Source organism: Dioscorea cayenensis, chromosome 18 (genome assembly GCF_009730915.1).
Source record: "Dioscorea cayenensis subsp. rotundata cultivar TDr96_F1 chromosome 18, TDr96_F1_v2_PseudoChromosome.rev07_lg8_w22 25.fasta, whole genome shotgun sequence".
Lineage (NCBI taxonomy): Eukaryota > Viridiplantae > Streptophyta > Magnoliopsida > Dioscoreales > Dioscoreaceae > Dioscorea > Dioscorea cayenensis.
The window spans coordinates 14296278-14320984 of record NC_052488.1 but is presented as its reverse complement, the minus strand read 5'-3'; the positions used below and the strand labels follow the sequence as shown (position 1 = coordinate 14320984).

The window sequence follows — 24707 nt, the reverse complement described above, 5'->3', positions numbered from 1 at the left end:
CATGCACGTATGCTACTCATGGTGTTTCTTTCTAAATTAAATGCATCCATCATGCACATTGCATGCTTATACCATGCACGTATGCAAGCATGCCTTTCCTATTTTCTCTATCTCTTTCTCCCTCTTTGATCCTCCCCATCATCCATGGCGTAACCCTAGCCCTAGAGATAAAGACGAAGGCGAAGAAGGAGAAGACTAAATTGAGTAGCGGACTTGTCTCTACTTCCTCTCTCGGGTTAACATGCTAGGACACCGGTTGAGCTTCCCGCGTTCCGATCATATGATTCTAGGTAGGCGGGACACTGCTAGGTGGGTAGTTTATTTGGGTGGATGCCTCCTAAAGAGTAACGGAGGTGTGTGAGAGTAGCGTCAAGCATTGATTCTACTTGTAAACGCGGACATCTGAGCGAAGCACTACTACTAATTTAGATTTAGAGAAGACATATGTGTACCAGGAAAGAGATGATGTATTTCAGAGGAACGGATGTCAGCTTCCAGAAGAATGAGAATGAGAAGGAGAAGGAGATGTAGAAGATCAATAGAGTCGTTCTCTATCTTCTCCATCACTATTTTTTATTACTAGCGCTCTTGAGATCCTAGTTTTTTTTATTCAAAGTATTTTAGGGTTGAGATCATTGAAATCTGATCTCAATTTGAGGATCTCTCCAATGATGTCAATCCTTCCGAGCAGCGAGACGATTGAGGTCAAGATGTATCGGCGGAGAATCTGGAAGACGAATTCACCCTCATTTGTTCCTTCATTGGTGAATTCCCCTACGTCGCCATATATACGGAGTTCCTCAGTGTTGCTCTTCATCCTGTTGGTGCCTTACCTACTACCGCTGAATACCACTACCTCACCCTCAAGGCCAACGTCAACATCCTAAAGCTTATCCAACTCAACCTCACTCTCTCCGCTGCTGATGGCTCCCTCGCCGCCTATCACTCCTCTGGCCGCTTCCTTGTCTAGAAATTCAACTTCTATGAGTTCGATCTTGACTTTGACATCTACGCCCATGACTCCATCGATCTCCTCACTTTGTCTGGCATAAATCTTATAAAGAACCGTCAGGAGAGCATCGACTCTATGAGCTTCGCCGAGCTCTTAATGTCTTCCGCTAATGTCCTCGATTCCATCCATTAGATTACTTTCCATAGTGGGTATGATTTCAAATACTTGTTGAAGGTGCTGACTTGCCACAACTTGCCTGAGACTCAAGCTAGACTCTTTGAGCTCATCAACATATACTTTTCGAGAGTTTATGATATCAAGCATTTAATGAGGCTTTGCAATAGTTTACATGGAGTTTTGAACAAGCTCGCGGAGTTCCTTAAGGTTGATAGGGTTGAGATTTGTCATCAGGCTGGGTCTAATAGCCTGTTGACAACGTGCACCTTTAGGAAGCTCAAGGAATGCTTCTTCGGTGGCTTTACTAAGAGATATACCGGAGTTCTTTATAGACTAGGTGTTAAAAATGGGCAAGCTAATGGTCATTGAAATAGAAAAATATAAATGGGGAAATGGGAAACTAGTAATAAGATTTTGGAGTTGATGATATGATAAAAATTCTTGGATGGTAAATGTAGCATCCTTTCTTTTACAAAAATAATTATAAAATTTTTTTAGAAGCCTACCATGGGCCCTTGACACTCATTGGGGTGGAGGGAGAATTTATGAATGAAGCCTATCATGAGGTCTTGACACTCATGAGGGTGGAGGGAGAATTTATGAAATTTTTTTTGAAGCCTACCATGAGGTCTTGACACTCATGGGGGTGAATAGGAGAGAAGAAAAATTATGAAAACCCTTTCGAAGCCTACCACGGGGTCTTGACACTCGTGCGGGTGGGGAAAAAACTTATGAAAACTTCCTTTGAAGCCAACCATGAGGTCTTAGACACTCATGGGGGTGAATAGGAGAGAAGAAATTTTTTTTTTGAAAGCTACCACAAGGTCTTGACACTCGTGGGGGTATAAAAAAATTGTGAAAATTTTCTTTCGAACCTACCATGAGGTCTTCACACTCATGGAGTTGGAGAAAAAAATTTATGAATCTCTTTTAAGCGTACCATAAAATTTTGACACTCATGGGGGTAGAGGAAAAATTTATAAAAAATTTTTCGTTGAAGCCTACCATGAGGTCTTGACACACGAGGGTGGAGAAAAAAATTATAAAAATTATCTTTAAAACATACCATGAGGTCTCAACACTCACGGAGGGAAAGATAATTTTATAAAAAAAATCTCTTTCAAGCCTACCATAAGGTCTTGACACTCATAAGGGTGAAGGTAAAAATTATAAAAAAAAAAAAAAATAAAAAATTGAAGCCTATCAAGGAGTCTTGACACTCATGGAGGCGGATAAAGTTTTATAAAATGTTTTTCAAGCCCACAATGAGGCATTGAACACTCATGGGGGTGGATACCAAATTATGAAAATAGTCTCTTTAAAGCGTACCATGGGGTCTTGACACTCATGGAGGTGGATGAAAACTTATGAAAACTCTTTCAAACCTACCATGAGGTCCTGACACTCATGGGGGTGGCAAAAGAGTTGATTAAAATTCTCTATCCTCTTAATAGGCATTTTAAGGTCTCATGTTTGACACTCACAAGGGTGGGATGAAAATTTTTAAAGTGTTCTCTACAAAGCCAAACTGTGAGGTCCCATGCTTGACGCTCAAAAGGGTGATGGGAATCAATTGAAGTTTTCCCTTCAAACCCACTCTTAGGTCATATGTTCGACACTCAAAAGGGTGCCGAAAACTTTTGATTACGTTTTCTTTTTAACCTATTTTGAGATCCAATGTTAGACATTCACAGAGATTAACTGGAAAAGTTCTTTTAATGACTTAGTCAATAGGAATCAAGGTTATAATTACAGCTTGAGATCCATTCTGAAATCAAGTCAAAAGTGTCAAGTTAACGACCCAATCATGTTGAGGGTCACGACATGAAGATATGATGGTTAAGGCTCAAAAGCAAGGAAAGGTCAAGACCTAAACATTTCATATAAACAACAAATGCAACTTTTAAGTCTCAAGATGCAAAGAAGTTTCACAAGTCAGAGACTTAAAATTTTCACAAGCACAAAACGCCGAAGTCTTCAGCAATAAAAAAACCAAAGATGATCAAGTAGGGAACTTATAAATGTAGAGTGGCTACAGCTTGAGAGATGCGATATGTGAAGATGCAAACACACATAAAAAAAATCGAAGAAGGCCACACCTACCAAGCTAAAAGGGTCTTCTAATATGTTTTTAGCAAAGGAGTCAAGAGCGTTAGCCAAGTCATGCAAATAAAAAAATGATAATTCTCTTAATAGTTTGTATTCTCGCTCATGGTTATGTACTCGTATTCTCTTTGAAGTCAATAAAAAAAATTAATTTTATGTTTGCCCGGTCATTTCTTATTCACATTCGTTTCTTAATAGGAGACTCCCATAACCAAGTCTGGGGTAATTAACATTAGGGGATTGCCCATAATAGAAATCATGGACCCGTAATCATTTGAAGTCATAAAAAATTAAAATTTGATTTGTGATTCCGATATTTTTAACCGGCCGGTCCTAATTAAAAGCCGAGTAAGAATAAAGGACCCTACAAATTATTATCCGAGCAACCATTTGAAGTTTTTTAAGACCTTCCTAACCAAATGTTATATCTAATTGAACATACGCAACATGCTAGAGCTTTTAACAACTCATCTGCCAATATCTCTAACTGATTAACCTAGTTGTCATGCTAGAGTGTTTACTAGTACACTCCCAAACTTTACAAACAAAGTAGATCAGTTCGTTGAACATGTAATCTAGCTTGAGTGATTAGTACTACATCCTCTAACATGTCTTGATTAGATAATATAGTTCGCTAAACACATACCTCTCATAATGTATAGTTCAAGGTCTTGAATAAAGAATTAAACAATATATGGATTTATGGTTCACAATAACAACATTACATGATAATTTGTAGTGCTTTTACCATTACAATGGCTGAATTGAAATAACCTTACATTAAAACTCCGGGACATAACTTTTTTTTAATGGTGGTCGACTAAACCTCCTCTTCGTCACTAGTGAAAACAATCAAAGAATAAGTTTGTTATTTGTTGTCCTATTATCATCTAGTACAAGATAAATTTTCGCCTTGCATTAAGTCCCGTATGCATAGGTTGTGAGATAGCGATCTACATAACAGTAGACATTTTTTTATTAGCAAGCAGCATTACTGTACAAGCATGCTTACACTTGAAAGGTCATAAACTTTCCATAATCTACAAGATGAAGTATGTGCTTCAAGATATATTATATTAGTTTGATAGTCAACTACCTCAAAGTAAATGTCATCTAATCTCCTAACACTCAGGAATCTTGCTTCACAAAATACTTCCTTGAATTTTCAATTTAGTAAGAGGCACAAATAAGATTATCCACACCTGTACTACTTACTCTAATTGAACACCATTATCGCATTTTGAACATGTTATAACCCAATACATAGTTTCTAACTAATCAATGATTATATTACAGAATAGGTTATAAGTTAAGTTGAATAGCTATAACGTTCAAATGACAAGAAGATTATTAAACAAATCAGTTAGAATATTAATCAAACTCAATCAGAAGGCATATTAGATAGGCAAGTGTTCATACTTAATAGTTAAATAGATTAACTTTCATTTAAACCGTATAACAAAACTAGACACGGAAACATGTATGTTTAATGTAGTTGTATGGGTGACAGAAATCTCTCTATCCTTCAGTCTACCTGAGATTGGGTAAGCAAACAGTCAGACATTTTTTGAAATAAGATAGTGATGATGTAATGATAATGGTGATAATCTAAATTATGTAACAAATAACGATACTATACAAAAATGTCAAATATACTAGCTTCAATAAAACCTAAGAATGGTATTCATCAAGCCCAAGAAATTGACATGCGTATTGATGATCCAGAGCACATTATAAGAGACTTAAAGTTTTAGTCTGGAAAGATGCCTTATGTGCATTGTGCATCCTTGGGTTAAACTCTAATCAAATAATGTCAAACTTAAAGGTCCGAATTCAAAAAGAAACAAAAACCTATATAATTTATCTAACAACTCACCAATGACAGAAATTGGACATTTATCTTCATAGTAATCTTTCTTTAAAGTCCATATTGGTAACCACATTAGTTAAAGCCAACTGCTGAGTGAATTAGGTAACCATGCAATAATAATAGTCCTTTTTCTAATAATTGCTAAACTGCGACAGATATACACCTACTGCCAAACTGATTCCATGAATAGGCAATAAATTTATAGGTGCCATAAAAAGTTTTGAGCAACTTCCAGCGCTTTCATTCAGGGATTACTCATACGGCAGTCTATTTTCATGGCGAGAAAACAAGATGAACAATTAACCCCAGTCCACAATATTCCAATGTTTTTTCTCTTCCACAGACATTTTGTAGTTCTGACATGCTAAAGCATGGGTAATAACCTGACATACAGAACTCAGGAAACAACTTACCCAAATAAACGGGGAAAAAAGGAAGGTGCTGATATGTCACAGGAATTCTATTAACTTCTTATAGACGTAACAAAAATTGTAAAACCTCAGCGAATATCCTAAATGAGCTTCTTCTTTTGGAAAAAGCCCTTGAGATGCCACAATTGCAAGATAGAAACTGCTATGCAAACACCTAGAGACATAATACTGAACCATGCAACTCTTGCATTTGTCCTCTCGCTGACTTCCCTCATATCAGCTTCCCTGTGTCACCAATCCAAAATGCACGTCATTTACAAGGTAACAATAATAACCGAGAAATCAACAGTTAGGAGAATAGGTTTGCCTTGTCTTCAGATATAACAAATTCTCATGGATTGCCTCCACAGCAGCTTCTAGTTTCTTCAGCTCAAGCTCGACACCCTGTGTAAGTAATTGTTAAGTGATATATATGATCATAGGAGGGCATCTTTTTCTAAGAATCTTTTAAGTGCTCACCTCAATTTTTTCTCTTTTAGCGACAGAATCCCAGTCTCGTGCTGCAATTCCGATTCTCCAATCAAGATTAACACTAGCTTCTACATTTGTGTCACTGCCACCAAACCAGAAACATGCCAGGTAGTTGCCTGCTTCTGAAGTTGTAAATGCAAATTGGCCAGATGTAACATTTTCTTGGTGATGCAGAGTGTTTCCATATGGTGATGTCACCTGAATAAACAGAAGTTTCATAGTCCAAGGTCAAGTTGACTAGGAACACATTTGTTATTCACAAACGGTCGGTGTAACAATTTGTTGCTGCCAACATACGCGTTTGGATCAATTTCAACATGATGCAAAACAAAACAAAAGAATTTTTTTATCTTTAATTCAATGATTCAATTTCAAATAGAAGTATGAATAAGAACTCAGATTTGATTTTGGGTGCATATATATAATAATTAGCACTTCATCAAACAAAATTTGGACATTATAAATAGGGAGACACCGATTGACAAGAAATTGATGACTAATCATTGCATCAAAAAGTTGGAAGTCATCTACTGCAGACTCTTCAAGATTCCTCAAAGTTCATTTGTTCATGGAGGTAGTGAGAAATTAACTGGTGAATTTTCCAATGACTAACATGACAAACACATTGAACCTAACGGAACAGCTTAACGTACACTTATTGGAGGTGATGCCACTGTTGCGAAAAGGACAGTCAATAAACATCCAAATAGCAAGCAGATCATAAACATATCTACTGCAGAAAGCTGAAATCAGAAAGAAAAATATTAAACAAGAATTGAAAATCAAAATTTGCACCTTTTGTTAAGGAAGTCAGCAAACTTTGATATGCAAAAGCTTAAGAAACTACGCTTTTTCAAGAATGAATGCAGATGACAACCTACCATTAGGAGACACAGTATGGTAGAGACAAGTAAAACCTCAAAAGTATGATTTGGATCCTATCTGTTACGCCTTGATACAGTTCTATAAAGGATAAAACAAACAATTTACCTTGCTCACAAACTTAATAAAACTTGGTTTGAAATCTAAGAATGCCACAACACATAAACCTCATCAAGCTCAATTGTGGGCGTAATCAAGCTGAGTTTAGCTCATTTAGGTTTACCAGCCCAAGCTATGGGCAGTGCTAAGCAGCAAATACAAGGGTTCCCAATGAGGACAAAAGATGAGGGGCTCCAGACGATTGTCAACAGCAGGGCATCAGCAGATTCAATTTGATGGTTCAAAGGTTCAAATTGAGAAATGATAACTGGAACTGGGATTTGTATGAGGATTTGATAAAGTGAAAATTTCAATCAAGATACTTCTTACATAAGATTCACAACTGAGTTGTTTCTTATGAACAATAATTACAAGGTCCATATAAAATAGTTAACCATAGAATTTTTTTTATTATATAAATTGCTAATAAATTATTAATAGATATAAAAGTATTACATTAATATTACACTTCAATACCCAAAAAGAAATATAAATGGGCCTGCAAGCAATGGTGCACATTCGGCTTATTCGGTTATAACCAAACTTCAATAATAAGTTAACCAAAAATTTGGAAATCACTGACCATAAATTGAAAGAATATTACGGTCCTGTTAAGCAGTGAAAATTGAAATTTTAGAACGCACCCTTACACACAAGTATTTATAATATAAAGCCTTGTTAAGATTTATTAAACAATCTTAGCTCTGTTTGAAATTTTGGCACAAGCACTTCAATTATTTATTAAAAAAAGCCTGACCAAGAAAAAACTAGAGCTAAACTCAAGTGGTTTGTGAATGGCTCAGCCCATCTGACAGCCCTAAGCAGAAGTGTCACTTGATAAGCACAAGAAGATATAATTGTTCACAGTTAAGACCCTTTCAAGATTTCTTTTGTATTCAATAAATAAAATTGCAAGCTTACCAAAAGGACAATAACATCATAAAACTCTTCTATTTACTAGCCCGAACATTCCAACTTTTTAACTCTTTCTTTAATCTTTTGCTTTTCATTCAACCAATTTGTGTTGTTTGTCAACCACTAAAAATTTTAAAAATCATCTTGGTTGTTTGCTGCTTATAAAAGTATTAAATTTTGATAGAGAGAGATAAAGAAATGAAGTAGTTTGATAAAGGAAAGGCAAAGAGAAACAGATGTCAGTCAGTTTCACCAAGGATGGAGTGGCTTAGGAAAAAGAGGGAAAAGTAAGCAATGGAGTGGTAATTAGCGACGGTAGTAAATGTAAAATACTCGAAATGTGATTCAGAATACATAACTACAGTTTCAAAAGTACCTTCACATCATTTTCTTTTCTAGTTTAAAAAAAAACACAGGCTGCGGATAGTTTATTGTAGTCCAGATTTGTGGTAACTTATCACAATTATGTTTCAAGGCTGCAGTCGAATCCATAATTCTTGAAAAGAGTTCTTTAGCCACAATCAACAATCAATTTGCAAGAACTTTACCAATTTATTATCACACCAAAGTTCCAAAGTCCTATGCTTTCCTCCAGGAAACACCCCACTCCAAACCTTTTTTCACAAAAACCAATCCCAAATACAGCCAGTAAATGGTTGCTAGTAGGCAATGTGAAATTCTTCTTATGATCCCTATTCATGAGGTACAATCCAAAACATATTCAGATATTGCAAGAGGCTACCTTGACATGGTAATATTTGTGCAAGAAACTCGCTCAAGAAAAGCTACAATATGGAACATGCAATAACCTATTTTTAGATAAGTGAGAAGACATCAAATATACTCACCAGTCTAACTCACCATGGGTCTATGTGCCAATCAAATAATATGCCAAACCACAAGACTAAAATTAATTTTGAGTGGATTGATGGAGTGACAAATTAAAATTCAACCAACTGTGGAGCTGATTGATTGGCATAATTTATGCTTAATATTTTAATGGATCTAATTAGTAGTGAAATAAGATCTACTTTGCTCTAATTCAGCAAATATATTTGGTCTAGGGTTCAGGATTACAAATTGCAGTGAATTCAATTGACATACCAGTAATTTGTTCTATTAGCCCTTTTATCTCGATAATTTAGGGGTTTCCCAAATAAAAGAAGTCTTAAATAATGCAACCTGATTAGCACTTGGTTCCAATTGCTGTAACCATGTATAACTACAAATTATTCTAGTTTGCAAGGGTTGACCTGTGCTATAAGCCTTGTTGTGCCACTTATTACGGATGCTCAATGAGGTTTCAAAGATGCCTTGGATGTTTAGGTGTTATAAAATACAAAGTTTAATTTCAAAGAAAATAGTAAGGTGAATGCAAAGCATTCATAAGATACTATATTCTATGCCTGGAGTTAAAGTTCAACCATAGGCGCATAGATGCTTGAATATGGTGAAGATTACATCTTACTACTCCAGCTAAGAATCAGATGAGTATCACAAATTTATTTATATAGCAATGAGAAGCAGCTTGGAGGCAATACCATGCAGGATTTTAAGATGTAAAGACTATTTTCATAGACAAGGAATACACCCTACTGAATACACTTGTAACAAACTCTGCTTAAAAGAGTGAAAAGACGTGAGAAAGGCTATAGTTTGAACCTAGTCTCAACTCTCAAGATAATGCAAGGTTGGTGCAATATGCGTATTAAAGGTTAGATTCAAATAAATATAAAACTTAAAAATTTAAAAAGTTAAAAAAAATTTTAAAAAAAATTTTAAAAAAAAACAGAAAAAAAAAGAAAAAAAATTTGGGAGAATCAAATATAGGAGAAATGAAAGATATAATGAAAACATTCCTAATATAGCAAATGGTCCGGAAAGGTAAACAAGGTCTCGCATCCTATGGCTGAAGGTTAGTTTTGTTATTGTCAAAAATAGCACCTGGCTTACCACTAATTAAGCTTTAAACAAGAGACAAGCCCAACTTTCAGCATAGGCCTCAAAATGTTTAATTTGTTCATAGAGAAATTGATCCTGATATGAAGAATTATACCAAGACAAAAAGAGTTATATTGCAAAAGTCATAGCCAACCATAAAATCAAGTTTCCAAATAAGATATTAGCTTGTTTAGCAAGTCAAGTTGCTTCTATATTACATATCTGAATATCATCTTTCCATCAATTAGTGTGATTCCAAGTCAACTACCTAACATCCAAAAAGTAATAAGGGCTATTTTAGTTCGAAATAGAAAACAATGCACTTGAACATGACGTATTGAAAAGCTAATAACCAGAAACCAATCATATTGAGCAAAATGGATTCTTTTAGGGTGTAGGTATCAGATATAAAGGCGACTACTTGCTCAAAGAACCTTATGTGCATACTACATCATGGAAAATCTACTCCACTTCAATACAAAATAGGCCATCACATAGAACAGGTTGTCTATACGTTGAATAAAATATGCACATCTCCATCCATGAGCAAATCATGAACTTCTCATACAATTAAGAAACAAGGAAAGGACTTAATTCAACAGCCGAAGGTGGACACTGTTTCACAATAATCTTCCAAGAGGTAAAAATCAAATTTCTAAATATTGTTTTTCACATGAAACCAAACTCATAAAGACACACGTTTTTCTCAAGATAAGAACTAAACAGCTAATCAAGAAATTGACAACATGATAGACTCTGTCAATAGCACGGGTTCAATTGCCAAGCTCAACAACAACTGTGTTTTCCAAAACAATCAGTGAAAGTGACAAACTCTCAAGATAAGAACTAAACAGATAATCAAGAAATTGACAACATGAGAGACTCTGTCAATAGCACGGGTTCAATTGCCAAGCTCAACAACAACTGTGTTTTCCAAAACAATCAGTGAACGTGACAAACTGTATAAATCTAGAAACTTGCAAAACCCTAGAATAACTAGAATTTCTTTAAATTAAAACCTCAATCATCAGCATTACAAAAGAAGTCATAAACCCTTTCTTCTCAATCACTTCAACAATCAACAAGAGAAAACAAAATAAATCAAAACTAGACATGAAACATCAGCACATAATAAGAAATAGCAGATCATAGGATCAGACAAACAAATTATATTAAATCCAAAAAAATAAAAAAGAACAAGAATCAAAGTTAATCACGACTATTCACCAATCAAATCAAATGGAACACGACCAAAACATAACAGATCCACAAAAGAAAGAGGGTAAGAGATACCTTGACGGAGATGGTGGGGGTAGCGTGAGCGCGATCCTCGAAGATGACGCCATAGTAGGCGAGGACGACGACGTTGGGTTGGATCTCTTCGGAGACGCACTTGGTACCGGACGGCGGCAGCTGGAGCCACAACGCCTCAGCTCCCCGCATGAGCAGCACCATCGCCGCGCACAGCCAGATCACTGCGGCGCGGTGCCCCATCCCTCTCTCTCTCTCTCTCTCTCTCTCTCTCTCTCGTTTTTTTCCCCACGACGCGCACCTTGTCACAGTTGGGTAAAAGAAGGTCAGCGAAAGAGATCTGCTACTTTGGAGAGCGGATTTTTTTAATTTAATTTTATGGGTTTTTTTTTTTGTGCTACGTACACCTTCTAAGTATTTAATGAATTACTGATATGTCTGTTAATAAATATCAAATATTATACTTATTCTTTAAAATTCAATTTATTTGTGTATCATAAGCATAAAATGTATAATGTATATGTTAAATGATAAAAAAAACCAACAGAGTACTTAGATCAAATTCATAGTCTCAATGATGTAATATCAAGTTAGCATTTATGCCAACATCTATGTCATGCTTTTTATATTTTTTGTAAACTTTAAATTATAATAGAGGTTTGTGATTTATTGTTTATGATTTAAGTTTTTTAAATTTTAGTTATACAATTTTATAATATTTGGGTTTAAGATTTTAGAAATTCTGGTTATAAAATTTTAAAGGGTTAGATTATAAAATAAAATAATTTAAAAAAAATAATAAATAATGACTTGGATGTTGAAATTGATGCTAACTTCGCATTCACATCATAAAAGACTAGCAATTTGGCCAAAATATCATTACTCTTAAAAAAAATTATATATATACAAATTTCTAACTATTAATAGTTTAGATATATGCCCCTAAAGAAATTAGATTAATTTTATTTGTTACATATAAATATTAAAAATTTAAAATGATCATTAACTCAATATTTTTGTATGGGTATATTTAAGCTCTTTAAAAAAAGGTTATGCTAGTTTTATTTATTATGTTTGAATAATAAATAAAAAGGTAATAGTGTAAAGATAGTCAAAAAAATTAAATTAAATTAAATTAAATATTTATTATTATAAATTTAATGTTTATTGTACATAGAGCAACAACAGTAACAGCCACACATTGTAGTTGAAGCATGGATAAAGATAACCAAACAAGTACACAGCTGAGCAACCTAATCAAAGACCTATGGGACATTGGCAGTGGCCAATGATATAGAACACAATATGTACTTGAGCCAGCAATGGCAGGGATGTCGGTAATTTTTCTTTTGGTAAAAATTAACTTAGGGGCAACTAAAAGGTAAAGAAGGTAAATAATAGATTTTTATAAATACTTTTTTAAAATTATATATTTTTTATACTAGATAAACTGCTTTATAAAAAACTACGGTGTCGTTTGGATGTAAGTAATGGTTCCCCTACAAAGGGAACCATTACTTACATAACTTTATGCCCTTGTTTGGATGGCATTTTAGAGAAGTAATAGTTCCCTACCATAAGTCACTATAACCCTGATGAGAGTTATATTTCATTCCCTTACGTCCCTTTGAAATTACTTTTTACCCTTGTAAAACAAAAAAAAAGACTTTGCCCTAATACCTTCATCTCTCTCCTTGTCTACAAATGAACAACCTTCTCTCTCTCCAGATCTTTGCGTCTCTATGAGAAGAGAAGAGTGAATATTCTAAGGAGATCATCTCTTGTGAATCTAGGCTTCCGTGCTGCTCTAGTAATCTCTTTGCCCATCTTGATCTCATTTGTTGGCTGTGTTTTCTATTCGATATGCTCTGGTTTTGGCGGAAGATCTACACTTGTTTTGAAGATGTTCTTTAAATGAACTGAAAAGATATATGCTGGAATATACCCAAAGCCCCAACTATTTAAACCCTAGCAATCCTTAGCTTCCAAATTCCCTACAACAATTTCATTTTCCTCATAATTTTCCACATTTTTCTTACATCCTCGATCAGCTAAATCAATCCTGAGTTGTTTGAATTAATGATTACTTGTTCCAGCTTGGAAAGGTGAGATTTTTTTTTTTTTTGGTGATAATTTCTCATGGATGGAAACTTGTTAATTAGTTTGAAAAATAATGTTTTAGATGGTTTCATTGATAGATTGTATGCAAGTTTAGGCTTTCCCTTTTTTTTAATTGATATTTTTTGAGGTTTTATAATTTTCATATAATTTAATTGTTTTTATGTATTCTAGGTTCTATGTCTTCGATTGATAGATTTCTAACTGGTTGATCCCATTTGGTTGATTATTTTTAACTTTTTTAGAACATTGATGATTACAATTTGTTTCATTCCTAGAAGAAAGGGATATATTGTTTTCTTTTTTGTATTTTTTTTAAGGAATTTGATTTGGTATTTACAGAGTGTTTGTCTATTTTTATTAGTTCTAATGGATTGTTTTCAACTTTCAGAACATTCTTATTTTGTTAGTTTATGTTTGATTTGCTTCAATAGATCAGACATTATTGTTTCTAAATTTTATCTCCCAATATTTATTTCCTATGAATGACTTTACTGAAATAATGTGTATATATGTAACTGTACTACTTTCACTTTTTTTCCTTCTCTAAATTATGTATAATGAAGCTCTATGTTGTATCATAATTGTAAAATTCCTCACGTATATCATACTTGTTGTTGTCCTATATAAGGCAAATAAAACAACTTAATGATGCATACCTTAATGACAATGATTGGCTAAAATATTTTTTATGCCAACTTATGACATGTGACCTCTCTTGAATGGTAGATCAGTTTTGTTATTTCCACTTGTGCTATAATAATTGGATATACATATTGGCAACGCCCTTTTTCTGTGTGAACCGCAAGTGCAAGGGTTTGTCGAAGTAATAATACCCTGGTGAGTGGATAGTCGTATCCATAGGAAATAGTGATTAGAAACACAAAGATTGCTATTTAACTAGAATGAAGATGAATCGATAGTGGTGTGAAAAAAATTAATAAAAATAGAAATAAGGAAGGAAGAAGGAGGCGCAAATAAAGGATAGGAGAGGTAATCGACAGAAATTTGGGCACCCGAACATTGCTCACCCTAGGACTATTGTTTCAATTGCAAGACCAACTATTATGTTTCTCAACTGATGCTTAATGAGTCGTGGAAATTCTAAAACACACAGTCTCAAACCTAAAGTCAACCGTGACTAACCCTATACTATGCCCGGTAAAGAAATCGCTCAGTCTCGATGCCTCACACTGTGTAAGGTTGCTTAAAGCTCTAGGGACTCCAAGTGATAAACTCTATTTCCTAATATAGATCTAACCCTTTGGTACAGGCGAAAGACCCCCTAGTCAGAATGAAGCCCCAGATACTGAGGATTTTTTCAACGCTTTACTCTGTTGCTTGCACAACTAAGCCCCGCGGAGTTCGCCTCTTAGCACTTCACTTTATTGTGACCGCAAAGAACTCTTGGAACATGGAGGTAGAATAAATCACACCGGAGGGGAAAGGGGAGTTTCGCTACCTCTCGACTCACCCTCTCAACCCTCTCCAATCTAGCATTGTCTAACACTCATGTTGTGTCACTCATCCACAAAGGTTACCAAGATGGATTCTCAACCCTAGTGTCACTCTAAGGGAAAATCAACTCATCAAGCATTCAAGATTGGAACTCAATTAAACATCAACTAAAGAAAGCATAATAAAAGATCAAAGAAACAATATCATCCTAGGGTTTACAAGTCCACGTACCCACTAGGGGGTTAGCTCTCCATAGAGCAAAATACAATCAATAATGGAATCAAGAGTAAAGATATGCAATCCATGAAGAAAACCCCCTTGGTGTCCGTGTCGATGGTCTTGTGAAGTAGCCACATCTTCTCCAAAGATTCCCTCGTCAAGCCTAGGGCACACCTCGCCGAATCGATGTCGACGAAAGCTCCCCCAATAACTATCTTCTGAAGGAACGCGGTATTGAAGGCCGTAGAACCTCTCCAAAAAAACTAGCCAATGCCTCTCCAAACCCTAGCCGTGAGCGCCTCCAAAGATGGTGAAGAGATGGGCAAAAGATTGGGAAAAGATTCTTAAAATGGACTGAAGTCACAGCTTTAAATAGGCTGGAATCGGGCATCGACATGTGTGTGTGGAATTTCCACACGCTAGTGTGAATCTGCAGGAATTGATTTTTTAGCAACCTATGAATAGTAACTATTACAATAATTTACTACAGTGATTTGCTATAATACTCTGCTAAAATACTCCTGAATCCACATTTTCATCGAGGCCACATGAATGGCCACACATCCATGCGGTAGATCACGTTGCATCTTCAATAAAATCACATTTGACGATAATCTTGCTAGCATTGCAAAAGTTAGCCCACATAAGTGTGACTCCCTTTGTGCCCCTCCAATTTGCATGTTCACTCGAGCACAACGAAGGTTGGCACACACTCATATGTCTTTGAGCACAACTTGTGTCTTCACATTAGTTCACTCCAAGATTTTATCAATATAGTGCATTCAGCATCTACTTTGGCTTCTTTCTTCCACACTTGTCTCCACAACCCTACATGCACAAAGGAACACGAATACACATGTATAAGCGATAAAATCCTATAAAAGTAATGCTCATTATAAGAAAAAAATACTTGGTATTACTGATACACAAGCATTTATCACATATGTAGGTTCTTAGTGGTGGGAGAAGAAAGAGGAGTTATTGTTTCTTGTGATTGTTGCTTGGTTTTGTCTCTGATAAGTTGATTGACTGTTGGTACTTCACAGGTATTAGTTTTTCCCTTTTTTTCTTAGTTACTATATAGATATATGAACATTGCTTTAATTTCTTGTTTATTTGTATGGCTTTATAAAAATTTTCTGCTTGTATTGTCATTTAAACGAATTAATTTTTTAATTTACTGGCTAGTTTAGGAAAGTTTGTTTGATTGCATGTTATCGGTGTGGTTAATGATGCCTCATTTGTGAAATATGTTTGGAGCTAAAGCTTCGATTCATAAATAATGTCACTTTCTTTCAGAAGAAATATTTGCACATATATATGTATGTATCACAATATGTCATTATTCAGCTGAATTTGACACATGGACTTGTTCATGAACTCTCCGCAAGTGCACAGATCATTACAAGTAATAAAGTGGTACCCCACAAGGGGATAGGGTTGTCGAACCACAAGTGTTGAACTTCTAGTACTAATTGATCCTCTAATGTCTAGTCTAACCAAATGGGGTGATAAAGGAGTAAACTACTAATCAAAGCTAAAGAACAAAGGGATGGAAGAACCTGGTAGACTAGGGTTGAGTTTTGATAACAAGAGAGCAATGCCCTGGGGTGATTCCTACGTGCTCAAAATATCGACTTGAGTCTAATGCCTACCAAGGTACATTCTAAGATCCTTGTGGGTGCTCAAAAGCTTTATTGTTGCATCGACGACTCTCAAATATGTCAAGTTTTGCTAGAGCAACTACATGTCTCAAGCACTCTAAGTTTTGTAACTATGCAAGGTAATTACAACTACTGCAATTGATGTACGCCAAGTTTTGCTAAGCAGCTACACAAATCAAGCACACCAAGTTATGCAACACATGAATTAACACAAGAATGTAATAGAACTCCATAGGCATTAAAACACAAGTAGTCAAAGTATAAGAGACAACATAGTTCACAATCCCGGAGCGTCGTGGAACGGTTAACCCCTCATAAATTCATACAATTGAGAGAGGAAGATACATGTAAGTAAGAAAGACATCATGACTTCCACCTTTTACAAAGATCTCTTTAATTGTGCTTCAAGAACTCCATGGAATGGGCAAACTTCACTTCTTTGGCATCTCTAACTCAACCTTGATCTCCTTAGCTCATGTGGTGATGGCTAATCATCATCCTCTTGAGAGCTCCCTCACTAGAGAAGAAGTATCTCGAACAAAAGATGTCATCAAACCCTAAATCTGGGAGATAAAAAGGATTTTTTAGGCTAAACATGGTCTGAGCATGGTCGTGCTTAGACAGTGCTAACTTGGAACTTCTGAGCAAAAAACGGCTACGTGTCATCCAAAGAAAATCATGGGGAGAGCACAGTCATGCTCCCGTTATGCTCAGCTTGAGCATGCCCATGAAAGAAGCACGCAGACCGTGCTTCCCCAGGAAGCACAAGCAACTCCCATTGAGAGATAATCATGGGGAGATAGCACCCTCTTTGTTCTTCGCCGTGCTTCTGCTGAAGAGCAGAGGAGTTTCCATCTAGAGAAAATCATGGGGAGATGGCACTCCCGTGCTCTGCCCGTGCTTACCTTGGACACTTAGAGAAATTATCTTCTTTGGTTGATTTTGTCCCTGGTTTCTCTCCTTATATGTTTTGAGCCCTACAAGCCTGTAACAAAGATAACCATACCCAGAATAGCATCATTCATAAATAAAGGATGCTAAAAGACAAACAAAAGAGTGCATTGGAGGTATGCAAAATATGATATGAAATACACTCATCACTTGTGCATCTAGGTTTTGGCCAATTTGATCGGTGGACTTATAATTTCCAATATGGATGATCTTAACAAAGTAAAACTATATTTCTTGATCTACTTGTGTTACTTTTATGTTTTAAACCTTATGATCATTATATGTATGCAACAATATCGTCATGGAAGTCAGTTAATTCAATTCGAAACTGAATCAACATCAAGCAGCCGACGAAGACAACATGAATAGTTGAGATGGGGTATTTATGAAAGTGCCATAACATGCATTAATAATTTATGTATGGATCTCCATTGTTTTCATAGGTTGTGTAAATGATAAGTGCTAAACTGATCATAATTTCGATATCATTTACACTACATCTAGCATGAAATTGTGCGTGTTTAGCATCTCATTAGTATGAAATTTCATTCTTTTGTTCATAATGACCTTTATTTATGTTTTAGGAAGAAAGAAGTGAATTTGAGGACGTTTTGAAGCAAAATAGAGCAGTTTGTTGAATTAAGACTGCACCACGACTCACAACGGGCGTTATGGCAACACACAACGCTCGTTGTCTACACTTACCACTACCGTGATCAAGACATTTAAGCATGAGCTCACTGGTAGCAACATAGAAGCCATAATGGCCGTTGTCAAGAGATATAACACCAAATGACCGTGGTTGAAATCCGACTTAGAGCTTAAGCAACAACTTACGCACAATGGGCATCACAACGCCCATGGTGAGGCTGTGGCGGAGCCGATTACTATAAATACCAGGGTATTCTCTAAATTTAGGGAGACTCTTTTGTTGAAGAAGCTAGGGTAGCCAGATTTCTGGGGATCTGAGCGAGGAGAGGTGGTGTTTCCATATTATAATGGATTTCGGTGGATTTCTCAAGAGTACATCAACGAGCATAATCGGAGAAGATCGCGCATGACAGGCATCTTCAAAGATCATCATAAGAGGGGTATAACTAACACATATCATTGGATAATCATGGGATCCTCTAATACCTATCTTCGGAGAACTATTGAAGGGAGTTAGTCTAGGAATGCATTAAACGCTTATATATTCTTTATTTGGTCTTGTGGTTTTCTTGTTCTTTGATGCTTTATTTGTTATGATCCATAAGAACCTAATTCGAGGGGAATTGTATGTCTAGGTCTCTCGGTTATTATTTATGAATCTTGATTAATTAATATAAATTATTCTAGTTTTTGTAATCATTGCATGTTCTTAATTGATTGTTACATTTTGATGTGGATGAGGACGATACACCTCCATATTGATGACACCCATGCCATGATAGATCTATGCATGTTCTAAGAGATTAGGCATAGCTAGGCCTCCAGATTAGGGATTGATTATCCCTTATGCTTAGGGTCTGATTGGTCTTTTCTCATGGGATTCCCGTACTTAAGACAAACATAGAGGCTGGGGTTAAAGAGATTCTATCTTAAGTTCTAGTGTTTTAGACCTAGTCACCATGGCTTATTGGGGCTACTAGGCCTTTGAATTCCTGGTTCGAACTTAGAACACGATTGACACTTAATGGCTATCATAATTAATAATCAAGTTACTTATAGTACATACTCCCAACTCCTTCTAAGTGTGCTTAACATCATCTCCAATTGTATTGTTTAATAGTGCTGTACAAGTAGACTAAAGAAAGATTATAAATGATTAGACTATTGATTAGGTGAAAAGGAAGTAATAGGAGCCTCTTACCATTCCTGGGGAAATACGTTCCTCATGTTTACCTATGAGGTATTACTCGACGCCCCGTATACTTGCGATAGAATGGACTAATTATAGTATTACATGCATACTTGCATGCTTATATATTTGCATAATTTACACACCCATAAACCATCCGTCAAGTTTTTGGCACTATTGTTGGTGAACATAGTCGAGAGATTCTAAGAAAACTTATAGCTTATTGTTTTAGCTAATTCTTTCTATTAGTATATTATTATTGTACTCATACAAAATTGAAGACTTATTGCCGTTGCTCTCTTCTACAGGTAACTATTCATGATGAGATCTAATCCCATGGATCTAGTAGAAGGAAGCAATGAACTAGAGAGAGCCCTAACGTTGTTGAGGAGACTCTAGAAGAGGCCAGTTATGGAAGTGGATAGCGATAGTGACAGTGTAGAATCTGCAACCATGGCTAAAACAAGAAAAATATTGTCGGAGTATGAGAGGCTATAGTTTATAGGAGAAGAATTCAGTGTGCAAGGCCCAGCAGTAGTAGCTAACAACTTCGAAATCAAAGTAGTAGTATTGGGATGATTCAGAATTCCTGTCAGCTTGATGGCCTGGCAGATGAAGACACAAATACCCATCTCTCAAAATTTTTGCAGATCTGTTCGATATTCAAGATAAGCACAGTGACAGATGATGCGATCAGATTGTGACTCTTTCCTTTTAGCTTGAGAGGTTTGGTATACAAATAGCTTACTTCCCTAGCACTAGGCTAGATCAAGACATGGAATGACTTGGCGGAGAAATTTCTTGGACGATACTTCCCACCAAGCAAGGTAACGAAGATCATGCAGGAGATCTCAACATTTAAGCAAGGAGAATCAAAAATACTATTTAAGGCACATGAACGATTCAAGGACCTTCTTAGGTGGTAAAACTAAAGCAAACCTAAGGAAGCAGCTTAAGGTTATCTCATTCCATAGTAGTAAAACCATAGAGGCATGGACCGTTCAGGGTCCAAGTGTCACGATAGAGATGGCAACCATACAGGAAGGCCCTAGTACTTCACAGGAATTCATGGAGGTGGAAGAAGAAGTAGTTGAGGAAGAACCAAATGGGGCATCACCAGCTTGACCCACAATTCAAGAGCACAAAACCTAAATTCCTTATCCTTCCGGCCTGAAAGCCGATAAGAAGGATGTGTAGCTTAAGAAATTCCTGACTATCTTCAAGCTACTCCATATAAACATCCCTATAATGGAATCATTGTCCCAAATGCCGGAGTATGCCAAATTTTTGAAGGACTTGCTCACTAATAAGAGGAAGTTGGAAGAGGTTGACATGGTAGCTCTCAATGGGAATTATTCCGCCATCATGGATAAAAAGATGCCGATAAAGTTGAGAGATCCTGGAAGCTTTGTGATCCCATGTTTGTTGGGTGATGGCATGGAAGAGAACACACTCACCGATTCTGGAGCTAGCATAAATGTAATGCCATATACCATATACATGAAGCTTGTATTGGGAAAGCTGAGGCTGTCAAGAATGACCTTGCAGTTGGCCGATAGGTCAGTAAGGAAACCACGGGGAATTGTGGAAAATGTGCATGTAACTATGGAAAAACTTGTCTTCCCCATAGACATTGTAATTCTTGACATAGATGAGGATGTAGAGACCCCACTCATTCTTGGACTACCTTTCCTGAATACATCCGGCGACCTCATCAATTGGAGAGATAGAAAGATGATATTAAAAGTGGGAGATGAAGAAGTGGTGTACCAACTCCCAAGTACCATGAAGTACTCACTAGGCTAAGATGATGAATGTTATTTTGCACATGAACCTGATCTTTCTATGTATGATTTTGTGCAAGATGTGTTCATGGTGAATAGTTCTTATGAATATGCGGAGGAGTAGCTTAGGGAAGGACAAGCATAACTCGCAAAGCCACGACTTCAAAGGGAAAATAAAGAGAGTAATGTGAGAGTCGCATCAACAAAGAAGGTATGGAGGAAGGTACAACCAAAAGAGGAAAACACTATTTAGGTAACAAACTCTAGTACTTTGAAAACATATAATGAAGGAAAGGCTTCTCTACTTGCTCCAAGTAACCCAAAGTCATCTTGAGGTAAGAAAAGGTACGTCAGGCTTGTGACATAAAACAAGTGCTTTATTCGGTTTACTCTTAGTTTTCAATCTTATTCGTTATATAATAAAATATAGAAAGTGGTAATCAATATGAAAATCTGAAATTGGCTCACCCTCACTGAATTTATGAGCAAAACTTGATTAGAGAATCTAGCACTATCAGTAGTAATTGTTTTCATGCCATTTTACACATAGAAAATTTTTAGTTGTTCACTATGAACATCATAATGGGCGTGGTAAATCCATTGTACCCATTGTGATGTTCAGGCAGAGAGATAGACTTTTCTGAAAAAATTGAATGAGTCTCCAAGGGGCCTACAATGCCGGTTGTGATGGCCGTGGTGATTTACAACGATCATTCCATAGAGTGTGCCGTGACTCTGGGTTTTCTAGAGGTCTGGCACGGCTTCACCATGCCCATTGTCTGGCCGTAGTTAACACAACGAGCCCCAAAATGGCCATTGTCAACACTTAAAATTTTTTTTAGCCCCAACCGAGTTGACAATGGCCCCATAACGGGCTTATAACGGCCTTGGTGGCTCGAAGAGACTGAACGCATGAACAATGACTGTTGTTTGGCCTTTGTTAACTCTGTTAAGGTGAGATATAGGGTCACTAAAATAGACTCTTGGCCTTTCTCACTCAAAACTCACTTCCCTCTCTACCACTTCACTAGAGACCCTTCCCTAATCTTTGCTTAGTGATTTCGAAGAGCTTGGGCTTATTTTCGTTCGATTTAGCACATATCCACTCTATTGTCACCTCGGAAAACTCTCTCTCCTCGGCCGATTTGTTAAGAATACTTCCAAACCTTTTAAATCATGATTTTATAATGTTTAAATGGTATGAAATTATTTAATGATGATTAGTGAATGTTCTTATGTAAATTCCAATCGAAATAGACCAATAAATACAATTTTTTCAACATGGTCGATCATCACAATGGTCGTTCCTCGATGAACAATGGCTGTTGTGATGACCATTGTGTTTAAACACTAAAGAAGTGAAAGATGAGTTACGTCGGGTGTTATCTGGCCGTTGTCAGACCGTTATGAAATTTTTCTAGCTCATCTCACCCCAGTAACACCTGCAATGGGGGCAAAGACCCGTTGTCAGCTTGTCGTTGCTCCACTCAAGGACACAATGGATGCACAATAGGCATTGTGCACATGTGGTGACCTTAGCATAGTGTACAACAGAGCTACTGAATCACAAAAAGGGCCATTATGTACCCATTGTAACAATCTAGAAAGACATCATGGTCTTGGTAATGGGCTTTGTGAGAACATTATAGTCATATAATAGTTGTGATGTACCCATTGTGCACCCGTTGCCCTTTCCTGCATTGCATTTCCCATATCGTATTGATTGATTTTTTGTATTCTTTCTTAATTGCAGTTTATGGGTCAAAAGAGACTTACTAGTGGGCCATAGGCAGAGGCTGAGAAGAAGAAGAAAACCGGAGAGTTTTCTCGGCCATTAATACCGCAGTTCAGGGATCCCGAACATTAAGCCCTCTACAGTAGGCTCGTCGATCAAAGATTCATTAATGGGCATCAGATAGACTGGCCGACGCTTGAGCATATTAGTTTTGCTGATGAGGTGCGATACTATATTTTAGTATAGGGTTGGGATCAGTTCTTCGACATAGACGAGCTAATGCACTGGGAGCTCATGATGGAGGTCATAAGCTCTTTTGAGCTCGACCATACCATCATCAGCCTGGGGTATCAGGAGATGATCAATTTCTAGATGTTCGGGGAGGAGTATATAATATCCTACATGGAGTACACCCACACGACATCGTACTCAGAGATCCATATTGACCTACCGGTTCACTTGAGCACAGATCATCTATGGACCCAGACACTTCGGAGCCGTGAGACCTACGTTTGTGGGAACTTGAAGGCGTCTGCCTTAGGATGCCAGGCATTCTGCTACCTCCATTCCATCCTGTCACAAATGTTGACTGGGCGAGGTGACAACACGGGGGTCACAAACATCTGAGACTTATATTTCCTATAGAGCATGGTAGCTTGGGAACCTATTCACATCGGTCACGCGCTAGCCTGCTAGTTGAGACATCAATCTCTGGACCAAAGCCTGGTGACCATATTCTTGTCGTTCTTACATCACCAGGCTTGCACGAGGGCTTGGTTTGATTGATTATTGTACAGGTATGTATTATGTAGGGGGCATGCACATGATTGAGCAACTGGACACACCCCATAAGGTAAAGTACTGGGTGGTCTATGGGATCGACTCTGAGTCTTCGAATGATGAGGAGTATCTTCCAGAGACCACCACCACCAGAGTTTCCCTGATCTTGAGTCCAGCACAATTTGTTTCTTGGACAAGGGTAACTTCAATGCCCTGGTGGGCCAAACTAAGAAATTAAGGGAGTACTAGTGACCATACACTCTTTTAATTTCTTTCCTTATTATATATCATTACACTTGTGCATACATGGGTACATTGGGGATAATGTACATCTTTAAGTGTGGGGAGGGGAGTGTATGTTTGCTTTTTCCCTGTATGTTATTGAGAATTTCATACTATACTATACTATGTCACTATACTATCTATCTTGTAAATTTTTTTTTATGGGTGCTTGTATCTTATACACATGATATTGTTGATCTTTGAAGGCATTACACTTATTTGTTGTAGTTTCTTTAAGAACATGATATGCTAGACTAGCAAGTCTTTTGTTCCCTTTCAAGAGTTTGACTACTCTGCTAGTCTTTACCCTACCTTGTGTCCCTCTTGACTTCACCTTAAACCTTATGTTTATCTAGTGAATGATATTTATAATGGGGGGGTATGATCAATGCTTACTTTATTTCTCTAAGTTAAGATATGTACACAGCAAATAGAGTTACTTCCTTTGTAGTGCGTAATCACTCCTAACAAGTCGCATACAAAGTGTATGCCTTAGTGGGAGAGAGGAATGCTACCAAGGAAGTGTGAAAGCTACTGACTATAGAAAAAATGAGAACAAAAAAAGAGAGAAAAAGGATAATCATGTATAGAAATTATAAAAAGTGTAAGAGTGAGACTGAAGAAAACCCTAAAAAGTTTCTTTACACGATCTAGACTATATGAAGTGGACCAGGAGAATGACACTTGGGAAAGTACTTTTCGTTGTACAGTAGAATACTCTTTGTAGAGGGATAAATATTCTACCTAGCATTTGATTGTTCCGCCTTACGACTGAAACTCC

At 36.7% G+C, this 24707-nt stretch overlaps 1 protein-coding gene and 1 pseudogene across 1 annotated transcript; one reads left to right on the top strand and one right to left on the bottom strand.

Annotated features, from left to right (window-relative positions):
* Nucleotides 1–241: 241 nt before the first annotated feature.
* On the top strand, nucleotides 242–1498 carry LOC120282815 (annotated as a pseudogene).
* Nucleotides 1499–5397: 3899 nt separating this feature from the next.
* On the bottom strand, nucleotides 5398–11447 carry LOC120281664 (transmembrane emp24 domain-containing protein p24delta3-like). Its single transcript, XM_039288357.1, has 4 exons — nucleotides 11138–11447; nucleotides 5996–6205; nucleotides 5844–5920; nucleotides 5398–5761 (listed from the first exon to the last, which is right to left on the bottom strand). The coding sequence occupies exons 1-4, from the start codon at nucleotides 11336–11338 to the stop codon at nucleotides 5617–5619; spliced, it is 633 nt and encodes a 210-aa protein (XP_039144291.1). The 5' UTR covers nucleotides 11339–11447; the 3' UTR covers nucleotides 5398–5616.
* Nucleotides 11448–24707: the final 13260 nt, after the last annotated feature.